The 20,634-nt window shown below is 35.0% G+C and overlaps 1 protein-coding gene across 7 annotated transcripts in view; it reads right to left on the reverse strand.

The window, feature by feature from the left end:
* Nucleotides 1–2,836: 2,836 nt before the first annotated feature.
* Nucleotides 2,837–20,634, reverse strand: part of TUT4 (terminal uridylyl transferase 4) — a 151,419-nt gene continuing 133,621 nt past the window's right edge. For 2 of the 7 annotated variants that reach the window (XM_087820435.1, XM_087820434.1), the window contains 9 exons: nucleotides 20,418–20,595; nucleotides 20,094–20,141; nucleotides 19,924–20,006; nucleotides 14,665–14,780; nucleotides 13,521–13,744; nucleotides 12,659–12,759; nucleotides 9,499–9,946; nucleotides 5,189–5,347; nucleotides 2,837–3,748 (listed from right to left, as the gene is read on the reverse strand). In XM_087820435.1, the coding sequence (XP_087676561.1) occupies nucleotides 3,660–3,748; nucleotides 5,189–5,347; nucleotides 9,499–9,946; nucleotides 12,659–12,759; nucleotides 13,521–13,744; nucleotides 14,665–14,780; nucleotides 19,924–20,006; nucleotides 20,094–20,141; nucleotides 20,418–20,595 (1,446 nt within the window). In that variant the 3' untranslated portion in view covers nucleotides 2,837–3,659. Of the gene's footprint in view, nucleotides 3,838–5,188; nucleotides 5,348–9,498; nucleotides 9,947–12,658; nucleotides 12,760–13,520; nucleotides 13,745–14,664; nucleotides 14,781–19,923; nucleotides 20,007–20,093; nucleotides 20,142–20,417; nucleotides 20,596–20,634 lie in introns of all 7 variants that reach the window. The other 5 variants (XM_087820437.1, XM_087820436.1, XM_087820440.1 and 2 more) reach the window with 5 other exon arrangements.

A 20,634-nucleotide genomic window follows, 5' to 3' on the forward strand; every position in this document is an offset into this window, starting at 1 on the left:
AAGCTTTTTTTTTTTATAAGCTTTCCAACACATTTTATATAGTTTGTCAGAACTGAAAATTGGTAACCACTTTTCTGGATGGTAATCTGGCAGTATGTCAGAGGAACCTTAGACTTTTTTTCTTTTTACCTAATAATTCCATTTATAGGAATTCACCATAACACAGAAACATACACAAAAATATTTATCCAGAAATGGAACTAGACCACTTACACCATGTACATAAGTAAAAAATGGATTAAAGACTGAAATTGAAATACAAGACCTGAAACCATAAAACTCCTAGAAGAAAACATAGGCAATAAACTTTGGACATTGGTCTTAGCAATATTTTTTTGGATCTGTCTCCTAGGGCAAAGACAACAAAAGCAAAAATGGACAGAACTACACCAAACTAAAAAGGTTTTCACAGAAGAAACGATCAACAAAAAGGCAATCTACTGAATTAGAGAAATTATTTGCAAATAATATATCCAATAAGGGTTTAATATCCAAAATATATAAAGAACTCATATAGTTTGGAATCAAAGGAACAATCAGATTAAAAATGGACAGAAGACATACAACTGGTTGACAGACACATGAAAAGATGCTCAGCATCACTGATTGGGGAAATGCAAATCAAAACCACAATGAGAGATCACCGCATACCAGTCAGAATGGTTACTATCAATAAAATCAACAAACAAGTGTTGGAAAGATGTGGAGAAAAGGGAACCCTTGTGCACTGTGTTGGGACTGTAAATTGGTGCACCCATTATGCCATACAGTATGAAGTTTCCTAAAAAAATTAAAAATAGAGCCACTGTATGACCCAGCAATTCTACTTCACTTCTGGGTATTATTTGAAGAAATCCAAAACGCTAAGATATGTGGAACCCTATGTTCACTGCAGTAGCCAGATATGGAAGCAACCTAGGTGTCCACTGATAGATGAATGGATAAAGAAGATGTAGTACCTATATACAATGGAATTTTTAATTCAGTCATAAAAAAGAATGAAATTTTGCCTTTTGGGATAACATGGACGGACCTAGAAGATATTATGCAAAGTGAAATAAGAAGAGAATGGCGAATATCATAGAATTTCACTTAAATGTGGAATCTAAAAAAATAAACCATAAACTCAACAAAAACAAACTCATAGATACAAAGAACTGAGGGTTGCCAGATAGGAAGGGAGTGTTGGAGGGGGTGGGTGAAAAAAGTGAAAGGGATTAAGAAGTACAAGTTGCCAATTATAAACATAAGTCACGGGGCTGTAAAGTACAGCATAGGGAATATAGTCAATAATGTAATAACTATATATGGTGCCAGATGGGTACTAGACTTATCATGGTGATCACTTGGTAAGGTATATAAATGTTTAATCACTATGTTTTATACCTCAAACTAATATTGTACTTCAACTATAATTAAAAAGTAAATTTTCAATTATCCCATCATAATTTTACATGTATTTTTAATATATGAGAAAAAAGAAATAGCAAAAATGTCCATCTCAGGAACTGAACAAATAAATCAGAGTACATCATTAATATTCATATTTTTGAATAATATTTAATGGCAAGGGAAAACAATGTCTCCATGTCATTAATTATACAAAAAATATTCAAAACTATGATCTTAAGAGTGTGTGTGTGTTCTCTGCACAAGGTTGAATAATTTGCCCTTTTCAATTGCTCTACAATAAATTTAAATAAAACCTTTTTAAAAGTTTGCAACTTCTATGAAGTTTGCAAACTTACAAACTGAGCTACTACTGTATAAATTATAAACTAGGAGTCTCCTATTTTTCAACTAGGAACAGTTTTGCCAGTTATTGAACACTGGTAAAGTGTTCAATTGCTGAAGGAGGGACAAGTGAGATGCTGATAATTACTCTACAGTATACAACTGTCGTATAAAGAAAACCTAGGTTACTGGAGTTTATTGCCCGTAAATACTTTTTGCCAGGTCATATAGTACTTTCCTTTAGGAAGGAAGGCTGAGCTTGGAGCACTCTCTTGTTGCATATTGTTTTTTTAATGAAAATTTCAAATATATACAAATGTAGAACAAGCTGAACACCCTGTACACCTCGTAATTTGTTCTCTAAGACTTGAAAAGGAGATGAAATACTTAAACACTAACTTTAAAAGAAAATCTTGAATGCTCCAAGTCACATTTTAACACAAAAGCATTACCTTGGGCCAGGTATCTCATTAACAAATGAGTTAATTCCACCACTTAGGATTCTGAGGGATGCTGAAGCTTTAATATGAAAAAGTAACAGTATATACACCTGATCTTAACATTTAATAAATACCTTTTCAGGGCTGTAAATATGTCAGGAAAGCCCTCAACCTCCTGCAATAGATTTCAAGCATCTTCCATGTTGGAAAATATGGCAAAAGCCCAGGTAGTCTCCTATTTTAAGTAATGCATATCTGAGGAAGCAGAACAAAGATAACACACTCACTGTCCATAAAATACATTTCTTTTTACTTATTCTGCACATTTCCAACGAAATCTATACCATCATTTAGCCTAAAATCCCTGGCAATCTCTTTGAGGGATATAGAGAAAATGACTTTAACCTCAATGTATTAGTACCAAAACCAGCTAAGTCTACCACCAATGACACAAGTTTGAATTCCAACTATAATCACAGACCATAAGCATTATTGGTAAACACCATCCTGACAAGTGTGCTTTCCAGGTTATAGTACAGGCCTCAGAATGGATAGTATGACTAGTGTTCCTCAGTAAAGAATTGCTTTCCTTTCACTCTCATTGCCAGCATCAGTCTCAGTATTTTAAAACTCTCCTTTAAAAGATGTTTCAATTCTATTTCTGACACGTTTAAGGATACTACCTTTGAAACTCATTTTATTGTTTTGCACCTCAGTTTTCTCAGTGATAAAATGGAGATAGCATCTGCTTCTATCTACAGCATATGAGTGTTGTGAAGATCCAATAAAATACAGGACATGAAAAAATCCTTGGATTTCTAAAACTATCTCTGTGAATTAGAATACTCTAGTTACTGAGAGTAAAATAAGTCTCTGAATTGTTACACTATATTTCCATCATCTAAACCACCAGATGAATTAACCAAATTTGACTCTTCTCAAAAGATTTATTAACTTAAAATAGAATTACTTCAAATACAGATAAAGGCAACTTTCTGTTCAAGTTTGAATATTTTCAATATACTGCACAAGAATGTAAAAGAAAAAAATTCTGAATCCATGTTGTAGTTTTATTTTATTTTTTTTTACCTTTTAAAAAGTTTTTGGCACTACAAGGTTCTGTAAAGAATAGAAGTGACAAATTTAAAACACATGAAAGTCTTTCTAATTCTTAAGAACAATATATATAAAGTCTGGAGCAACCAAAGTATGAATACAGCTAATAGAAAATAAAGAATGTAATTTTTTAAATTCTCTCTTTATACAATTCATCAAGGTTAAACAAAACATAAAATTCCCTTAAAAATAGGGTAATAAAATAGATGAAATTTGTATCACTCAATTTGGTGATACTAGTAAAAACTATAGTTCATATTTATATACAAATAATACAGTTCTTAAAAACAGTCTTAGAATTTAAATAAGCTATCTAAACGTGTTAAAATTTTAAATCAGGACCTGATTTGTTTTGCTTTCCATTAAATGTCACTTTTTCTGCTGAATGTAACTGACATTGAGGTACGGATACCCTTGAGACAGCAGGATTGGCTGGTTGTTGTGCATCGGTAGACCAGCTGAAAGAAAATGGACTCGCATTACTCCGACACGTTTCCTCTTGGTGGGTGGGGACAACGCTCTCTACACCGACGGGTGGCACATCTGTCTGTTGGACACAACACAGACAGGAAACTGAAAGGCTTGTGCCTATTTATCTGATAACCCCCTATAATTAACTTGTAGCTATTCTCTTATTTTCTATTTATACAGTGAAGAGGTAATGAAGCATGTCAAAACATTTGGGAGGGGGGAGGAGGGAAAGGAAATGTACGTGAAAGTAAAGAGAGGAGACAAAAGAGAGATGGAGGGGAGGAATCAAGGAGGAACAAACCCACCATGGAAAAACTTCAGACTCTCTCCCTAAAAATGCTTGTATGACCAATGTAACTTTCCTCAGCCCTAGTTCCTTGCTCAGAAGACAAAAGCAGTCATGGTCAAGGTTCTGCCAACCTATAATACATGGATGCCCTGGCAGTACATGAATAGTTTAGGAAGGCTGAATGTATCAAGCCTGACAGTCATATCAGTGGTTTCCCCTTAAAATTATCCTTTCAGTCAGTCACTATTTCCTGAGTATATCTCCTTAAATTCTTGAATTCCTAAGTTTAACTGTAGTATCTCTGACCTAGTTTTTTTTAACTAGGTTAAACAAGTACTGAAAGCCAGGCTCAGACATTCCCTATTAGGACTGCGATGCCTCTGAGGAAGCAGGTTAGATGAAATGCTACAAGCTCCTTGGCATTCCCCTTAGTTTGTAATATTCTTTTCTTAAACTAAAACCATTACTGGTACATTAGTACCAACAGAATTGAGTGAATTCTAATGCCATTCAAATCCTAGTTTTACTAAACAAATCTGACCATGTCACTACTCGACTCAAAAACTTCTATTAGATCCTGGCTTCTCATTAAGCTGAGTCCAAACTCTCATGATACGGCCCCCAGCCCACCTTCTCTAGTCTCTTCATCTGTACATCTTTCCCATTTACCTCACCCTCTAGTCCTATTATTTTCTCTTCTTTCTCTTTTTACCTCATGCCAGGCAGAACTCAGAGTCTGAATATACTATTCTCTCAGCTAAAAACACTCCTCCTCTCTAATCTCTGGGGGGGAAATCCTGTATCTCTTTCAAGTTCAAATGTAAAAATCTTGTGTGACTTAATGCCTGGTGTCCATATCCTGCTCTCTCTGCTAGGGCAATATTAATTGATTCCTCTAATTCCTATTCTTGTCTATTTTATATGTGTGGCTCTCCTAATAAAATACACATTAAGTATGGGGTTTTTATTTAATTCTTGCTTAACAATAAGCATCTATCACAGTCTGACACACAGCATGCTCTCAATAAATGTTAAGTGAATGTATGAATTCTCATTCCCAGATCCTGGCCTTCTCAAAGGCTCCTTGTCCCAGAACAAAACCCACCCAGCATATTAACAAATTTATAAGCAATGGTACCTTGAGTATAGAAAGGTTTGTTGGGCTGAAATCTGGCATTTCCCTGATGCATGAAGTTTTGATGCAAACCATAAGGCCACGAAGCTGGGACAAGAGGGAAATGGGGACGTGGTGCATGTTCCCAAGGAATTGGAGGATTTAGTCCTGGAAAGCCTGGCTCTGCATTTCAATAAGAAAGAAAAGACATCTTTTAAAACATCAATTTGTGTACTCACATATTCCTTCATTCCACAAGAGTACCTATGACTGGCTAAGAACTATGCTAAATGCCAAGGCTACAAAATTTTTTTAGAAGAATAAAACATTGTAATTGTGCTCAAATTATTCATACAGGAGACATACAGAAAGACATATACAATAATATGTGATAATTGCTATAACAGATAAGTTGTTCAAGGATAAAGTTTTTCCTAAGACAACTGACTAAAATGAGTTTTAAAGTATAAGGAACAAAATGGGAAAAGGAGGGCATTTTAGACAAAAGGGATAGCATGTTTAAAAGGCAGAAAGCAGAAGAATACAGTAGGTCTGAGAAGCTTCAAGACAACTGATAAAACAGAAATAGGGGTAAAGGGAGGAAGTGGTAACAGAAAAGGCTAGACTGGTAGGTAGGCTCTGTATTTCAAAAAATCTTAGAACATCATTAAGGAGCTTACATTTTATCCTAAAGACAATACCAACTACCCTAGAATTAATTATTTCTTGGCCTGAAAAGATAGCCTATTTATTGGAAGCTGAGGCACCTGTGGTATAATGGTTGAGAACTAGGGCTTTGGAGCCAAACAGATCTAGTAAGTTCAAATCCCAGTTCCAAAAATTACTAATGTTCAATTAGGAGCCTCAGGTTGTTGTGAGGATTAAATTAGATAACAAAAATAAAAGTGGCTTGTGCAAGTTCTGGTATATGAGTAGGAACTCAAAAAACATGACTCCTATTCTTTCTATGGCAAACTATCCCCACCAATCCACTTCCCTTTGAGATCATCTTTAAGTGCAGTGCCCCTGAATCTTCTGGATCATTTTTGGTGGGTTTTCTCATTCAGGGTCACACTGTGGCAGGAAATAATCTGAAAGACACTACCCTAATTCATTAACGTCCTACCAGGAACTCAAATTGGGAGATATGGGATAGGGAAGAATAGGGAGCAAGAAAACGAAAACCCATATTAGCCACATTCTAAGCTCAGTCTTCTCAGGAGGTAACCAGGAAAGTAAAGCTGCTGATTTGCCACAAGTTCATAAAGCCAAGTTTCAACTAAAAGGTGAAGCTGCAGGGCTCAAAGTTTATAAAAAACATATGAGACTAGGTATACATATTGAGGTTGTGACCAATTGAGAAATAATGTTTTAACATAAAAGGGTATTTTAAAGAATATATTCAAATCTCCCTTGCCCGCTTTTCACAACAAAATAGTTTCCTAATACAAGTAATACAAACTCATTAAAGATAATTTCAAAAATGGGAAAACTCACACAACCTCCTACTCTAATACAACCACTATTATTTTAATATATTCTCATCGAGTCCTCTCATTTTTAACATAATAGTAATTTTAGTTGTAATGTTAACTAGTTTTACACCATGCAACAAATAATATTTACTGAATAACAGTTTATTATAAAATAATAATATATGAATAATTTATCTACCATTCATCAAGCACTATACTGAACACTATACTGAACAACGACAGATAAGAAACTCACAGTCTCTAAAAGTTCAGTCAAATGGGTTTTGCAGACAAGTAAACAGGCAATTTCAACACAGTAAGACAAGTGTTATGATATGGATATTAAAGAAACATGGAGAGAAAGGATACCTAATACAATTGGAGAACATGATCAGTAACAGTTAAAGGCTTCCTGAAGAAAGTAACCTAAATTTAAAAGTGGAGGGTGAATGAGTTAGCCAAGCTTTGGAGCAAAGTAGGAAGAGGTGAGAGTAAGCAGAAGTAATGAAGATGTTCCAGGCACAGGGAACAACTTAAGTAAGCAATCAGGGGTAAGAGACAGTACGATGTTTATGAGATGTTAATTAGTTCACTAAGGCTGAAAGAGAGATCAGCTACTGGTGGGGAGAAGGAGGATTTAAAACTAAAAGCTGAGTGAATATATAAAAGGGCAAGACACTGGGCCTGTCTGCATGGTTATGTAATTCAATGACTATCATGATGCATGCCCTGACATATAAGCAATAAACATTTGTTGAATGAAAGAAGCAGAGGCCATATTTGAATGGCCATGTATACCATTATCTTTTGATCTTGGAAATCTAAAAGAATTCCCACATTCTGGTATGTCTGCTCAGCAAAATACATTATATTATTCCAAAAGGGATCAGAGATACCTCCTCCACCAGTGCTCTAAGGAATAGCACACTTTTGTTTAAAATTATCACTATAATTATTTTGAAAATTGATAAAAGGAAGGAACCAAGCCTTTAATCTACATTTCCTACACAAACTATATTTGAGGGTAACAAAGAATTTATAAGGAAAAGTTCTTCTTTATAAAATAAATAGTAAATAGAAAAATCATCATTTTTATAACCCCTAGTGAAATAATGGATATCAGCAATAATTACCAATGGTGGCTATTATGTAAAAATTAATGAAGAATTTTATAATGGTTAGAACAGGCTGACATCACCTAACTCACTGATCAATCTTAAATCACTAAAAGAGGAGGAACCAGACAGTTCCTTCTAAAGTGCAGAAATAGGAAACATACAGGACCAACCAAAAAGTAAGATTCTTGCCAACAACAACAAACTTCATTCTAACCTAGACTCTGAATTAAACTAAGAGTTTATAGGAAATATGAGAACAGCAGTACATGTTAAACAATGCCACAAAGATACAGTAAGTAAACACCAGAATGTGGGAAACGACAGTTTCTTCAATAAATAATATGGGGAAGAAAATAGTGAGGGGGAACTGTTATAAATTAAAGAAGATTTAAGAGATATAACAACCGCATACAATGAATGGATTTTGCTTGAATCTTGATTCAAATATAAAAATAATTTTAGAGAAACAGGGAAAAAGGAACAAGTGCTGGGTATTAGATAATCCTGGGTATAGTCTTTTTTTTTAAGAGATAAAACTAAAGTTTATAAGCAAATTTGATACAATGTCTCGTATTTGATTAAATCAAGCCAAAAAAATTTTTAATGGAATAAAAGGGGTCAGATAAAAGAACAGTAAATGTTGATAACTATTAAATCTGGGTAACGGGGTAGGGAAAGTTCATTATACTTTACTCTCTCCTTTTGTGTACATTTCAAATTTTCCATAATAGAGTTTTAAAAATAAAAATAATTATTACTAAAAAGCTGGATATAAAACTAAATATATGGCATATATGAACTATTTTGAAATACACAAATATGAGAAAATGAATGGGTGGCAATAAAACAAAATATTACTTAGCAATTATGTACTGAAATTAAGATTATAAATGGGCCCTTGCTGGTTTTGCTCAGTGGTTAGAGCCTCTGCCCATTGACTGAAGGGTCCTGGGTTTGATTCTGGTCAAGGGCACGTACTTCGGTTGCAGGCTCGATCCCCACCCGGTCAGGGCGTGTGGGAGGCAACCAATCGATGTGTCTCTCTCACATCGATGTTTCTCTCTCTCTCCCCTCTACCTTTCCACTCTCTCTAAAAAAAAAAAAAAAAAAAAAATTAATGAAAAAAACATCTTCAGGTGAGAATTAATACCCCCCCCCACACACACACACACAGAAGATTATGGATAACATTCTTTTTCAAACGTCCTATAATGAATATTACTTAAATATCAGGGAAAAAGTTATTTTTTAATGCTACAAAATGCTACCAATACCTTTTTCTCTTTAAAGAACTGCTCCGTATTGGGAGATAGTAAGAGTTTAGGGCAAAGAACACAGGTTTTGAAGAAAAAATTGGATTAAATTTTGGATCTACTATGATTAATTATGACAGCATGATAGTTAAGTTACTTAACCCTTCAATTTCCTCAACTGTAAAATGAGTGCTAATAATACATACACAAAGCAGCACTGCAACCAAAATTTAAAATAATAAAATAACTAATATTTATGTATATTATATTTAATGTTCACAATATCCCTGTGAGTTGGATACTATTAATATCCCTATTTTACAGATGAAACCAATGCACAAAGAGATTAAGCGGCTGCCCAATGCCCCTCCACAAATATTGCTTGCCATCCTTTTCTTCACATTTATTTCTACAAGTTCAACCAGTAATACAAATCACCCAACCTTTTTACAGGCAGACAGACACAAAGGAAGAAAAGAAAAGGTTACCTGAATTCCCCACTGCACCATTGTTCACCAGGGAATTTGGAGCCACAGTACGAGGCCAGTGTCCATCATGAGAGGAGCTAGAGATTGCCACAGGTCTAGCAGCAGGCTGTGCAAAGATGATGCTGGGATCGTTCAGGCCAATATTGCTGGGGGCACTGCCTGGTGCAGAGTGGATCACTGGGCCATGGATAGGCCAGGATGGGGCAGGGATCTGGAGGGGGTGCATTGGCAACAATCCCATATTGTGCATGGGAGAATACTGAGCTGGTGGTGACTGGGGGAAGTTATACATAGGCATCTGGACCTGATGGGGGGGCTGGGCTCCCTGCTGAGGTGGGCCAAGTTTGGGCTGGGATCCTGGCTGGGATGGAGCCTGGGTAATGGCAGCTGATTGGGAAGAGTTCTGTGGAAATGGCTGGGGCTGGGGAGAGTAAGACGGTGAATCAGACTGCAGAGAAAAAAAGATACATTTTTAAATTAAGTTATAAACATCTTAATTTTATAAAAGCAGAGATTATCAAAATAGAAAATTATGGAGTTATTTCATTAGATCATTAAAAACAGAGTTCTATGATGTACATAATAACAAATAGCAGAACACCGTATTACATGAAGGTAGAATGTTTTGCAAGGTTCTCAAACCCACCCTCACATAGGTATTACTTCAAAAACTTTTTTACTGTCCAAAGGAGAGTCCAGAAATCATTCTCATCATGGAGAACCCACATTTCCAATTGTAACTAGAAACTTACATCTAAATACCTCACAGTCACTTTCATTCAGTCCTTCAACAAGTATTTACTAAGTGTCAATTTTGTACTAAGTGTTGTTCTACAAATTAAAAATACAATACTAACATGTATGTTCTCATGGAGCTTAAAGTTGTGGGGGAAAGAAGGAGGAGCAGATAAAGATTACATAAGCAATCACAATAAAGTACAATGATTACTATGATAAAGAACGTAATAGTGTACAGTGTATATTGAAATCACAGAGTATGAACACCTAAACCAACTTTGGGAAGGGAAAGTAAGATGAAAGAAAAAGGACACCAAGGAAAGCTTCAGAGAAAATGATCCTTAAGTTGAAACTCAAGGGTAAATAGAAACCTGTCTGATTTTTAGAAGGGTAAGGATAAGGAGAAGGAAAGAATGTTTCAGGCAGAGGGAAAAACATGACTGAAAATCTACAGGCACAAAACCGTGGCTTTTAAAGTAATTGGAACCTGAAAGAAACTTATTATTACAAGGGAAGAGGAATGGCAGATCTAAGGCTAACGAACTAAATAGGGGCAAGATAATGAAGGTTCCTATAGGCCCTGCAGTTTAGACTCCTGAGGGCATTGGGAAACCACTGAAAGGTTTTAAATACATCAGAAACATGATCGATCTGTATTTCAGAAAAAATACTCTGGCTTAATAGGAATGAAATAGGGAATATTTTAAATAAAAGACTGTTGAGACTGTTTAAAAGGCTGCTATAACAGAGGTCCTGAGATGATGGTAGCCTATGCTAGGAAAATATAGGGACAGAGGGAAGCAAATGGCTATGAGCTAGCTTTTTTTTTTTCTTCCCAAATTTCCTTTTTTAGTTGTTTTTTTAATCCTCACCCAAGGATATGCTTTTTTAATTGATTTAGAGAGAAATAAATCAGTTGCCTCCCTCATGTGCCCCGACGGGGGAATCCAAACCACAATCTAGGCATGTACCCTTGAGTGGGAATTGAACCTGCGACTTTTTGGTGTACAGGACGACATTCCAACCAACTGAGACACTTGGCCAGGGTGAGGTAGCTATTTTTCATATGCACAAATAATAGGACCTGGTGGCTGACTGGATGTGGTGATTGAGTGGGAGGAAGTAGTTCTGGAAACTAGATAGTGGGATCATTTCATAAGATGGAGAACATAAGAGAAAGAGGTAAGTCTGGGGAGTTGAAGAGAACATAAGCTACATTCTGGACATGTTGAGCTTGAAGTGCTTTGTGAGACATCAGAATAGTAATAGTAATGTCCATTAGACAGACTCTTCTCAAATCTTAGGTGACAGAAAAGTGAGTGCTGGAAGCAGAGAATGAAAGTTGGAGGAAGTATAGGAAAGTGGTTTAGAGCATAGGTTTTGGAGATAGCTTGACGGTTCAAGTTCTGATTCCAAGCATCTCTTGATCTCAGGCAAGAAACTCAAATCTCAGTTTCTTCACCTCTAAAACATAAGTAATAACAGTCTACCTCATAGGTTTTTGTGAAGATTAAACAATACATGTAGAAAACATAAATGCCAAATTCAGGACAGTAGATACATTTTAGTGGGCTCCTAAATGTTTTTCCAAGACTCTCCCTATTACTAGTTTTCAAATGCTCTAAGTATTTTTTCAAAAATACAGATCACGTCAGATTTACTAGGTTTAAGAGTTAACAGCATTGAAGCTATAGAGACCTGGGTTTGAATCTTTTCTTACTCTCAGCTTTCCAATTTGTAAAACTTGATCATACTAATACCTGCCACTTCACATGGCCACTGAAAGAATTAAATTTGATAAGTGTGAAGCACTAAAGCACAGTGTCAGGTTTAGAGTAAGCATTCAATTAGTACTGAATTAATTAAGAAGTGCAAGGTGAATACAGATTCAGACAAAAGTTAAACTCAACAAAGTCAGTAAGAAATTTGTGAATCTGAATTCTAATTCAATGCTCTTTTACAGGGTATATTTCACTAGGTATTCATATCAACTATTAGAAGACCAACGAAAGTTTCAAGCAAGTAAAATGACATGCATGTATTATTGCCCCAATGTACTAAACCCCTAATACAGCTCAATTTTTGTGTCTATTTTTATTAATGGTTCAGATATTTTAAAGCCTGAAACCTAAGTCATTACCTAATTTTAATCCAACCAACAACCTTATTAGTTATTTTATTTTACAAACAAGAAAGCAGATTCAATGAAGTTAAGAAGCTTGCTCACAGATATAAACACAGATCTACATTACCCCAAAAGTAATGCTCTTTTCCACCTCATATGCTCAGCAAGGACACAGCTACAAAGCACTGTGTAATCTGGAAGATTGTATTTACCACTCTGAAAGATCAACATTATCACCCACCCAAAATAGTACTATTTTCCTGCCAAGACTAACCCATTTGCAGGCATAGTACTTACACATTCTGAGGACTGTCTAGTCCTTATGGACTGATCACCTTGTTGCTGGGATGAACTAGCCACTTGTTGGGCATTTACAAGGTTGCGAACCAGCTGGGCTGCTAAGAGAAAACATTAGAAAGAAAATCAAAAGAAAGAAAACAGCAGAGAAATGACAATCTATAAAAGAGTCTCAAGTCTCTCTGAGATTTTATAAACAATGTTATAATGTTAACTAGGATAATGTTAACAAAGGACTTATAACAACTAATGTTTTTAAAAGCCATTTTTCAATCCTGATCATTAAAAAAATATACTGGTTCTGGAAACAAGAACAAATGTCACACTGCTTTTCTAAAGGGAACAATATATTTAAGAAAATACCTTCTGCAATAAGAATCTGAATAACTGAAAATCATCACTTCTAAAATATTCTCCTTTTCTTTCAATACACTCTCATTTGGGTTTCTAATTCTTAAAATTCCTTATGAAATATAAAAAGGAGGTCTTCCTCTCTCATAACAGCAGTGGGAAGAGATATAATTTCTCCTATATGTTCCAAGAAGAAAATTCCTCATTAACTTTTTTTGGGGGAAAAGTTAACTTCTGTTAACTTTTATATTGAAAGAAATATTTGTGACTCAGATCTAAAGAATACTTAGAGGGAACTGATTAAATACAATAGACTGCTAAGACCTAGAAAATGAACATATCCAAATACTGTTCAAAATAAAAGCCTGTCTAAATTTTATCTCTTTAAGAAATTATAAGGTCCAAAATCATATAGCTAGGTTTGGAACAGAGAGGAATTAGGGCCCTTAGAATGGTATCAACATACATTACTTCATTTTCACCATAAAATATTTTAACCTTTTCTATTTACCTGCCACACTGCTATTCCTCTGACGGGCCAGCTTGACCTCCGGGCACTCCCTTCGTACATGTCCTGCATCTCCACATATAAAACATCTGAGGTCTCTGGAGTCTCTGAAGTCTCGAGTATCATGGAGGTCTCGGGGGTCAAGAAGGTCTCGAGAGTCTTTCTCCTCTTCATTCCCTTCCTTCTCTTCTTCACTGTCTTTCTTCTTTACTCTAAACAGTAAACTGCTGATACCAATAATGTGGGGCTAGGGACTTGTAAACTGAGGGAGTCACAGAACAAACTAACCTATACAAGAGTCTCACAATTAAAGAGACTAACATGCCCATGTTTCATGCATCTTTTTAAAGGCAAAGGAACTCACATTTATAGCACACCTACTCATATGGCAAAAACTTGGTATTCCAGTACCCTTATAATAAAATAGCAAATTAAAAATATTTTTAAACATCTAAGTTTAATCTTGTAACAATCCTTGCAGGTTGGTATTTATTATCTTCATTTTACAGGGGAAGAAACTAGGGTTTAGGGAAGGTAAGTATCTTGCCTAAATTTAACATTCAGTAAAATAGCAGTGATAAAAACTAGGGAGCCTGTTCTGCCTGAAAATTCTAAGCCTTTATATTAGGCAAGACATAACAACTAAAGAAGGGATTTTCCTGGCCTATTAAACATAGTACATATACAGAACACAGGGAAGTATTTTTCATAGATAGATTTTTAGGGGATTTATAGAATGTATATTCCTCAAGGTAAATATTATATGCCTCACAGCATGTATCTTAAAAATTCAGTCAATTATATTTTAATTTTTGGTCATATGACTTTGAGGTTCTCAGTCAGAACCCCATGTCTTGGTTTTTCTTTTCTTGGCTCCTAGCACAGTTCCCAGCATAGAGTAGGTGTCAATAAATGCTTCAATTAAAACAACAAAAACCCTGATTTAATCAATGAACAAATGAACGTTATGAGATACCATAGTACCACAAGTAAATCTCACTCTATTACAAAATTCCACTAAAATATACATTAAGGTCCAATTTAAGGCCCCGAACTTTCTCACTTAAACATATCTGAACACAATTATAGCTACAATTGACCTCAACTTTAATTTCCCTATAATGTTGATACAAAATCATTTGCCAACCTTCTCCTTTTAGGGCAGTCTTTCATGTAGTGGCCTATTTTTCCACAAACACGGCAACATCGATCATTGGGAGCCAGTTCTCCATCTGTTAATACTCTGGAATCAAAGAAGTACTCCTAGAGAGAAAATACAACTTTATTAGAGAGAAAAATCACTATAAACTTTTACTTAAATACAAATGGAAAGGAGAACAAGATGCAAAAGTGGTCCTAGCTGGTTTGGCTCAGTGGTTAGAGCGTCAGCCCAGGGACTGAAGGGTCTGAAGTTCAATTCCGGCGAAGGGCAAGTACCTTGGTTGCATGCTTGACCCTGGTTGGGGCGCGTTTGGGAGGCAACCAATCGATGTCTCTCTCTCACATCGATGTTTCTCTCTCTCTCCCCCTACTCTCTCTAAAAAGCAATGGAAAAAAATATCCTTGGGTAAGGATTAAAAAAAAGATGCAAAAGTGTTTTTTTAAAAAAAGGAAATACATAACTATTTCTAAAACGATATGAAAATGAGATACACAAGAAACAAAATGAACAAAAGACCAAAAACGAAAAAGAAAATAAGATTCAGAAGTATCACCATCAATATCTCAGTTGCTAACAGTACTAACCACTTTACATCCACAGTTTTCTCATTCACCTGTAGCATCTCTGAGTAGTATCTCAATATAGTAGATACTATTTTTTATCTTTATTTTATACTTGAGGAAACTTAGCTTCAGAAAAATCAGGTCATTTGCCCATAGTAAAAAAGCTGATAAGTAGCACATAAAGAAAGGATTTAAAGCTAAGTCTGTCTGACTCCAAAGCTCATGCTTATTACTACACCACGCTACTTCTGGAAAGAAATTATTCTCTGTACAAAAGAGCTCTGTGTAAATAAGAAAGTCCTCTGGTTTGTTTAAAACATATCTGGATTTGCATACAAAATTTAGAGAATATATAACATTTTATTATATGAAGTAGGGTATACCTAAAGAGGAGGCAGGTAAAACAGTAAGTAAATCATTTTTCCAAGTTTCAGAAGAACCAGGCTCATTTTTGCTTTATGCGAGTACCTTCTAAGCTTTAGTTCCATTTCGCACTATCACAACGACTAGTTTGTCCTGACAGTACCCATATCTCTGGAAAGCAAGAAAAGATATGTACTCATCTATCTTCAAATCATCTAAAGTCAGGGATAAAAGCAGGAGACACACTCACTAGGATGGCTATAGAATAAGTGTTGGTGAGGATGTAGAAAAACTGGAACACACATATGATGGTGGGAACATAAAACAGCACAGCTGCTTTAGAAAAGTTTGGCAGTTCCTAAGAAAAGTTAATATAAATTTGTCAAAATGACTCAGCAATTCCACTGTTAGGTATATATACCCCCAAAATGAAAACATACATCCAGACAAAAATTTGTACATAAATATTCACAACAGCATTACTAATAGACAAAAACAATAAAACACACAAATGTCCAACAAGCGAATGGATAAAATGTGATATATCCATTCAACCAGAAAAATGAAATTCTGATACATGCTACAACATGAACGAGCCCTGAAAACATTATACTAAATGAAAGAAGCCAGTAACAAAAAGCTACACATTCTACGATTCCACTGATATAAAATACCCAAGATAAACAAACCTAAAGAGACAAAAAGTAGATTAGTGGTTTGTGGAGTGGGAGAGAGAAGGAATGGGGATTGACTGCTGATGGGGACAGAGGTTTCTTTGAGAGAGGATGAAAATGTTCTAAAAATTAGATTGTGGTGGTAGTTGTACAATCCTGCAAATATACTAAAAAACACTATATTGCTCACTCTACATGGGTGAATTGTACAGAATGTGAATTCTATTTCAATAAAGCAGTATTTTAAAAAATTTTTCACATTTACTACTGATGAAACCAATGTAGCAAAATAAATTCATCATCGTATTTTCTTCCAGGACAAAAAGGCCTTTCTCAATTCACCCAGTTGCTTAAGGTAATAACCTAGGAATCATCCTGAACTTCTTCTCCTGCACCCATTACCTATAATTAATCACCAAATTGCATCCATTTTATTTCTGAATCTCTTTAATCCACCCAGTTAAGGTTACCAAGAACCTGGGGTCAGCAACTTTTTCTATAAAGGACCATATAGCAAATATTTTAGGTATTATGGCAAAACTGTAGATATTATGTAGGTTAGGTACTTATATAACAAGAGAGAAAGCAAATTTCCCCAAAATTTTTTATTAAAGAATTGCAAAATATACTACTACTAATAATTGAATATAATTTTTTTGTAATATAAGTTAACTACTTAGAAAAAAAGGAATTCTTTCTGAGGGAGACATTTCTGTTAGTGGAGGTTTCAAGTTAGAATTCCCTATCATTAAAATTGATGTCAAATGTTCACCTGTTAAATGCTAATCTGCAACTATATTCTATGTATTTCATCTTTGAAAATGTTTTCACAGATGAAAAGGTTGAAGAATCAAGCGAATAATGAATGGATCTAGAGTGCATATGGAAGGACCAATCTCTGATAAAGAAAAGAGATCTGCAGATGCAAGCAGAATTATAGATCTGGTAGCAGAAAGTTGAAGGAATATCTCTCTGATACCATTTTTGTCTGAGAGAGAAAACATCTAAGAGTGAGAATGGCAGAGGTGAAAGGTGGGACAAAATGCAATGGGTATTGAATTTTGACTAAAATAAATACAATTTCAAATAGTTCTTATTGAATAGGAAATACAGGTAACTAAAAGAAATGTAGTAAGAATGTCAGATAATGCCAAAAAAAAGAATCAACTCTTCCCAATTGCGACAGCATGGATGGGCCTAGAGGATATTATGCTAAGTGAAATAAGTCATACAGAGAAAGATAAATACCACATGATTTCACTTATATGTGGAATCTAAAGAACAAAATAAATGAACAAACAAAATAGAAACAGACTCACAGACACAGAGAACAGAATGATGGTTGCCAGAGGAGAGGGAGATTGGGGAACTGGGTAAAAAAAGGTGAAGGGATTAAGAAGTACAAGTTGGCAGTTACAAAACAGTCAAGGGGATGTAAAAGTACAGCATAGGGAATACAGTCAATAATACTGTAATAACTACGTATGGTGCCAGGTGAGTACTTGAAATATCTAGCCACTATGCTGTACACCCGAAACTAACACAAAATAATACTGAATGTCACCTGTAACTGAAAAATAAAATAAATAAAAATTCAGATAGTATAGGAAGTCCAGTGAGGCTGGTGAACACTAATTTATCGTTGTATTATATAAATAAAACTGCCTAACTTTATGACTTTTTTCCATTAGAGCTTAGCTGTCCAAGCAAAGATAAATGGTAGATGTTCAAATTCATGTCAGGTTGAACACATCAGGATGCAAAAGGAGGACAATGATACGAAGGAATTTAAAGTATATGCCAGAGAATAGACCAGGTATATAAGTTAAAAGGGGAGAAAATGAAGACAGAAAATAACTGACAGAATGGGAGGAAATGGTCCAATATATCAGAGGACCTAATAATGTAGAATAATTGAAGTGGGGATATTTGAGTGAGCAAGAAAGGTGAAAGAAAACATACTTGTCTTCATTTTCACTAGTGTCTAAAGGAATGAGACATATCTATTTTGTATGTTGTTATAATCCCTTCCACTCTCTCCAAAAATCAATGAAAAAAATATCCTCGGATGAGAATTAAAAACAACAAAAAAAGAGTTAGCAGATCCATGGGCCTCTTTTGATAGGCCCCAAACTGATGTTTGGCTCTTACACCAAATGATAGTCAAGACCGCAGACTCTGATATCTATTAGGACTACTTATAACATATTGAGTTAAGAGTTACTGAAATTTTGTGTCATAGACAAAAATTAGCATATTCCAGTTTCCTGAGGACTCTAATATATTATTTGTTTTACTAAAAAGTCTGACTGCATGAAATTGCTAGGTTCCCACTAAACATATGCATGTGTTTACACTAATAGTTGGAATTCCCATAATTTTCAGGTAAAGTGCCTTATCAGTGCATCAGATTTGTTTTGACTATGCTTTTCATTTATTGCTATTTTAATTAATATTAATTAAAATATTTTAGTATAATTATTGGATTTCCCTTTTATTAGACATTTTGCTGATGTATGACTTTTTCAGACTTTACTGTTATTTTTTGTTCTCTCCATTATAATCATTTTCACCCCCATACGAGGGAGGACAATAAAAAATGTCTGAGAATCAGTGCCACAGTGGAAAAAAACTCTAGACTTTTCTCAGCTTTTCTTACCCCATGCCCCTAAGAAAGAGTGCTAAAAGTGGACTGAAAAAAATCAAGGATATTCATTATGAATAGCAGAGACATGGTTTCTCTCTTGAGATTACTTCTCTTGGGAGTTTCTTCCTCTGTGAAACTAAGGCCTCCTCCCATTGGAAAGCAAACAAAAACCAGAGTGAGACCACCCTGGCCACTGCGGCTCAGTTGGTTGGAGCATTGTCTCATACACCAAAAGGTGACGGGTTCAATTCCCAGTCAGGGCACATACCCAGTTCAATCCCCAATCTCTCTCACACTGATGTTTCTCTTTCTCTTTTTCTTTCTCTCTCCCCCAACCCTTCCTCTTTCTAAAACCAATAAAAATTTTAAAAAAAGAGTTGGGAATTACTCCCATCTCTGAAAAAAAAGGCCAGAATGAGACCAAGAGGAATGGGGACACTATGCTACCCAGTTCAGGCAAAAGGAATCCTCTCAGTCCATGCTAATTTAGCTTACTAGTGCAACATCAAAATTAGAGCAGAAGCCTCAGCAGAAGTATTTCTTTGGTGTTGTCCTCTGTTTATATTTTCATATATATTTCAAGAGATGGAAAGGGTGCAGTAGGCAGCACCTCAAATTCAAAATTTATGGATCCCGAGTCTTGACTATCCTCCCTCATTCATTCAACAAATGCTGACTTGGTACATGCTATTTGCTAGACACTCTGATAGGCACAGGAGATATGATGGTAAACTTTATGGATATGGACCATCCTCATGAAAATATAGTTTAGTGGGGGAGATAGAATTTAACAAGTAGATTAAACAAATAGATAAATAAAATTTAGCAAATATCTCATTATGGAATATGGTAAGTGCAATAAGAAACAATACAGGGAGCTATAATCATCTCTTTCCCTATTTCTAACACAAATTTAGAAACAAGAATAGGTTTCTTTCACTACATTTAAAAAGTTATATAAGAAAAAAGATTCAGAATTCAAATTACGTAAACTTACAGCTTCTCTGCCAATGAGCGGATAAAAGGGAGTACCAAAAAGTTTCCTTCCATTGATAAATGCCTTCATGATGAAATTGGTCACTATTGAAGAAAAAAGAAAATAATAAAGATGTAGACCTTAATGTGTAAAATCTTTAAGAGCAGGGACTTTCCGTATTTAAAACTTACTTTTTCTAGAAACTCCAGCACCAAGATTATGATTCAAGTCAAAAGGATCTAAAAGAAAAAAATTTTATCTTTTGAGAATTATTTTTATTGTAACATTAAATATAATTAGTAGCCATGACTACAGTCTAATACTATATAACTCAGACTACCCAAGAGGCAAATTATCTTTTTAAATTATAGATTAAAGGATGGAAATTGATAAGAATCAAAAGAAAGAAATCTTCCAAATTCTAATGTTTCAGTTTTCCCCTCAATTTCCTTGGCCACACGAAACTGGCTTTTCATTTTGTTTTGTTTCTGAATGAGTATCAGTTAAATGATTACCCTCTATTGCAATGCATTTGGACGTCCACTGCTTCTCAAAAGTTGTTAAGAGCTTTTTTTGCCGAATGCTAATTACATATTCCTTGAAATCAAACTCTTCAGTATAAAATCGAAGCAGTCCCAACCAAAGCTCTCCTAATGTTTCTGTATTCTTTCCAAGTGAAGGTAAACGTTTTTTCTACAGGTGAGAAAAAAGAGAGAGGGAGAGAAATATCTA

The sequence above is a fragment of the Miniopterus natalensis genome, chromosome 9, assembly GCF_054644295.1.
Source record: "Miniopterus natalensis isolate mMinNat1 chromosome 9, mMinNat1.hap1, whole genome shotgun sequence".
Classification (NCBI taxonomy): Eukaryota; Metazoa; Chordata; class Mammalia; order Chiroptera; family Miniopteridae; genus Miniopterus; species Miniopterus natalensis.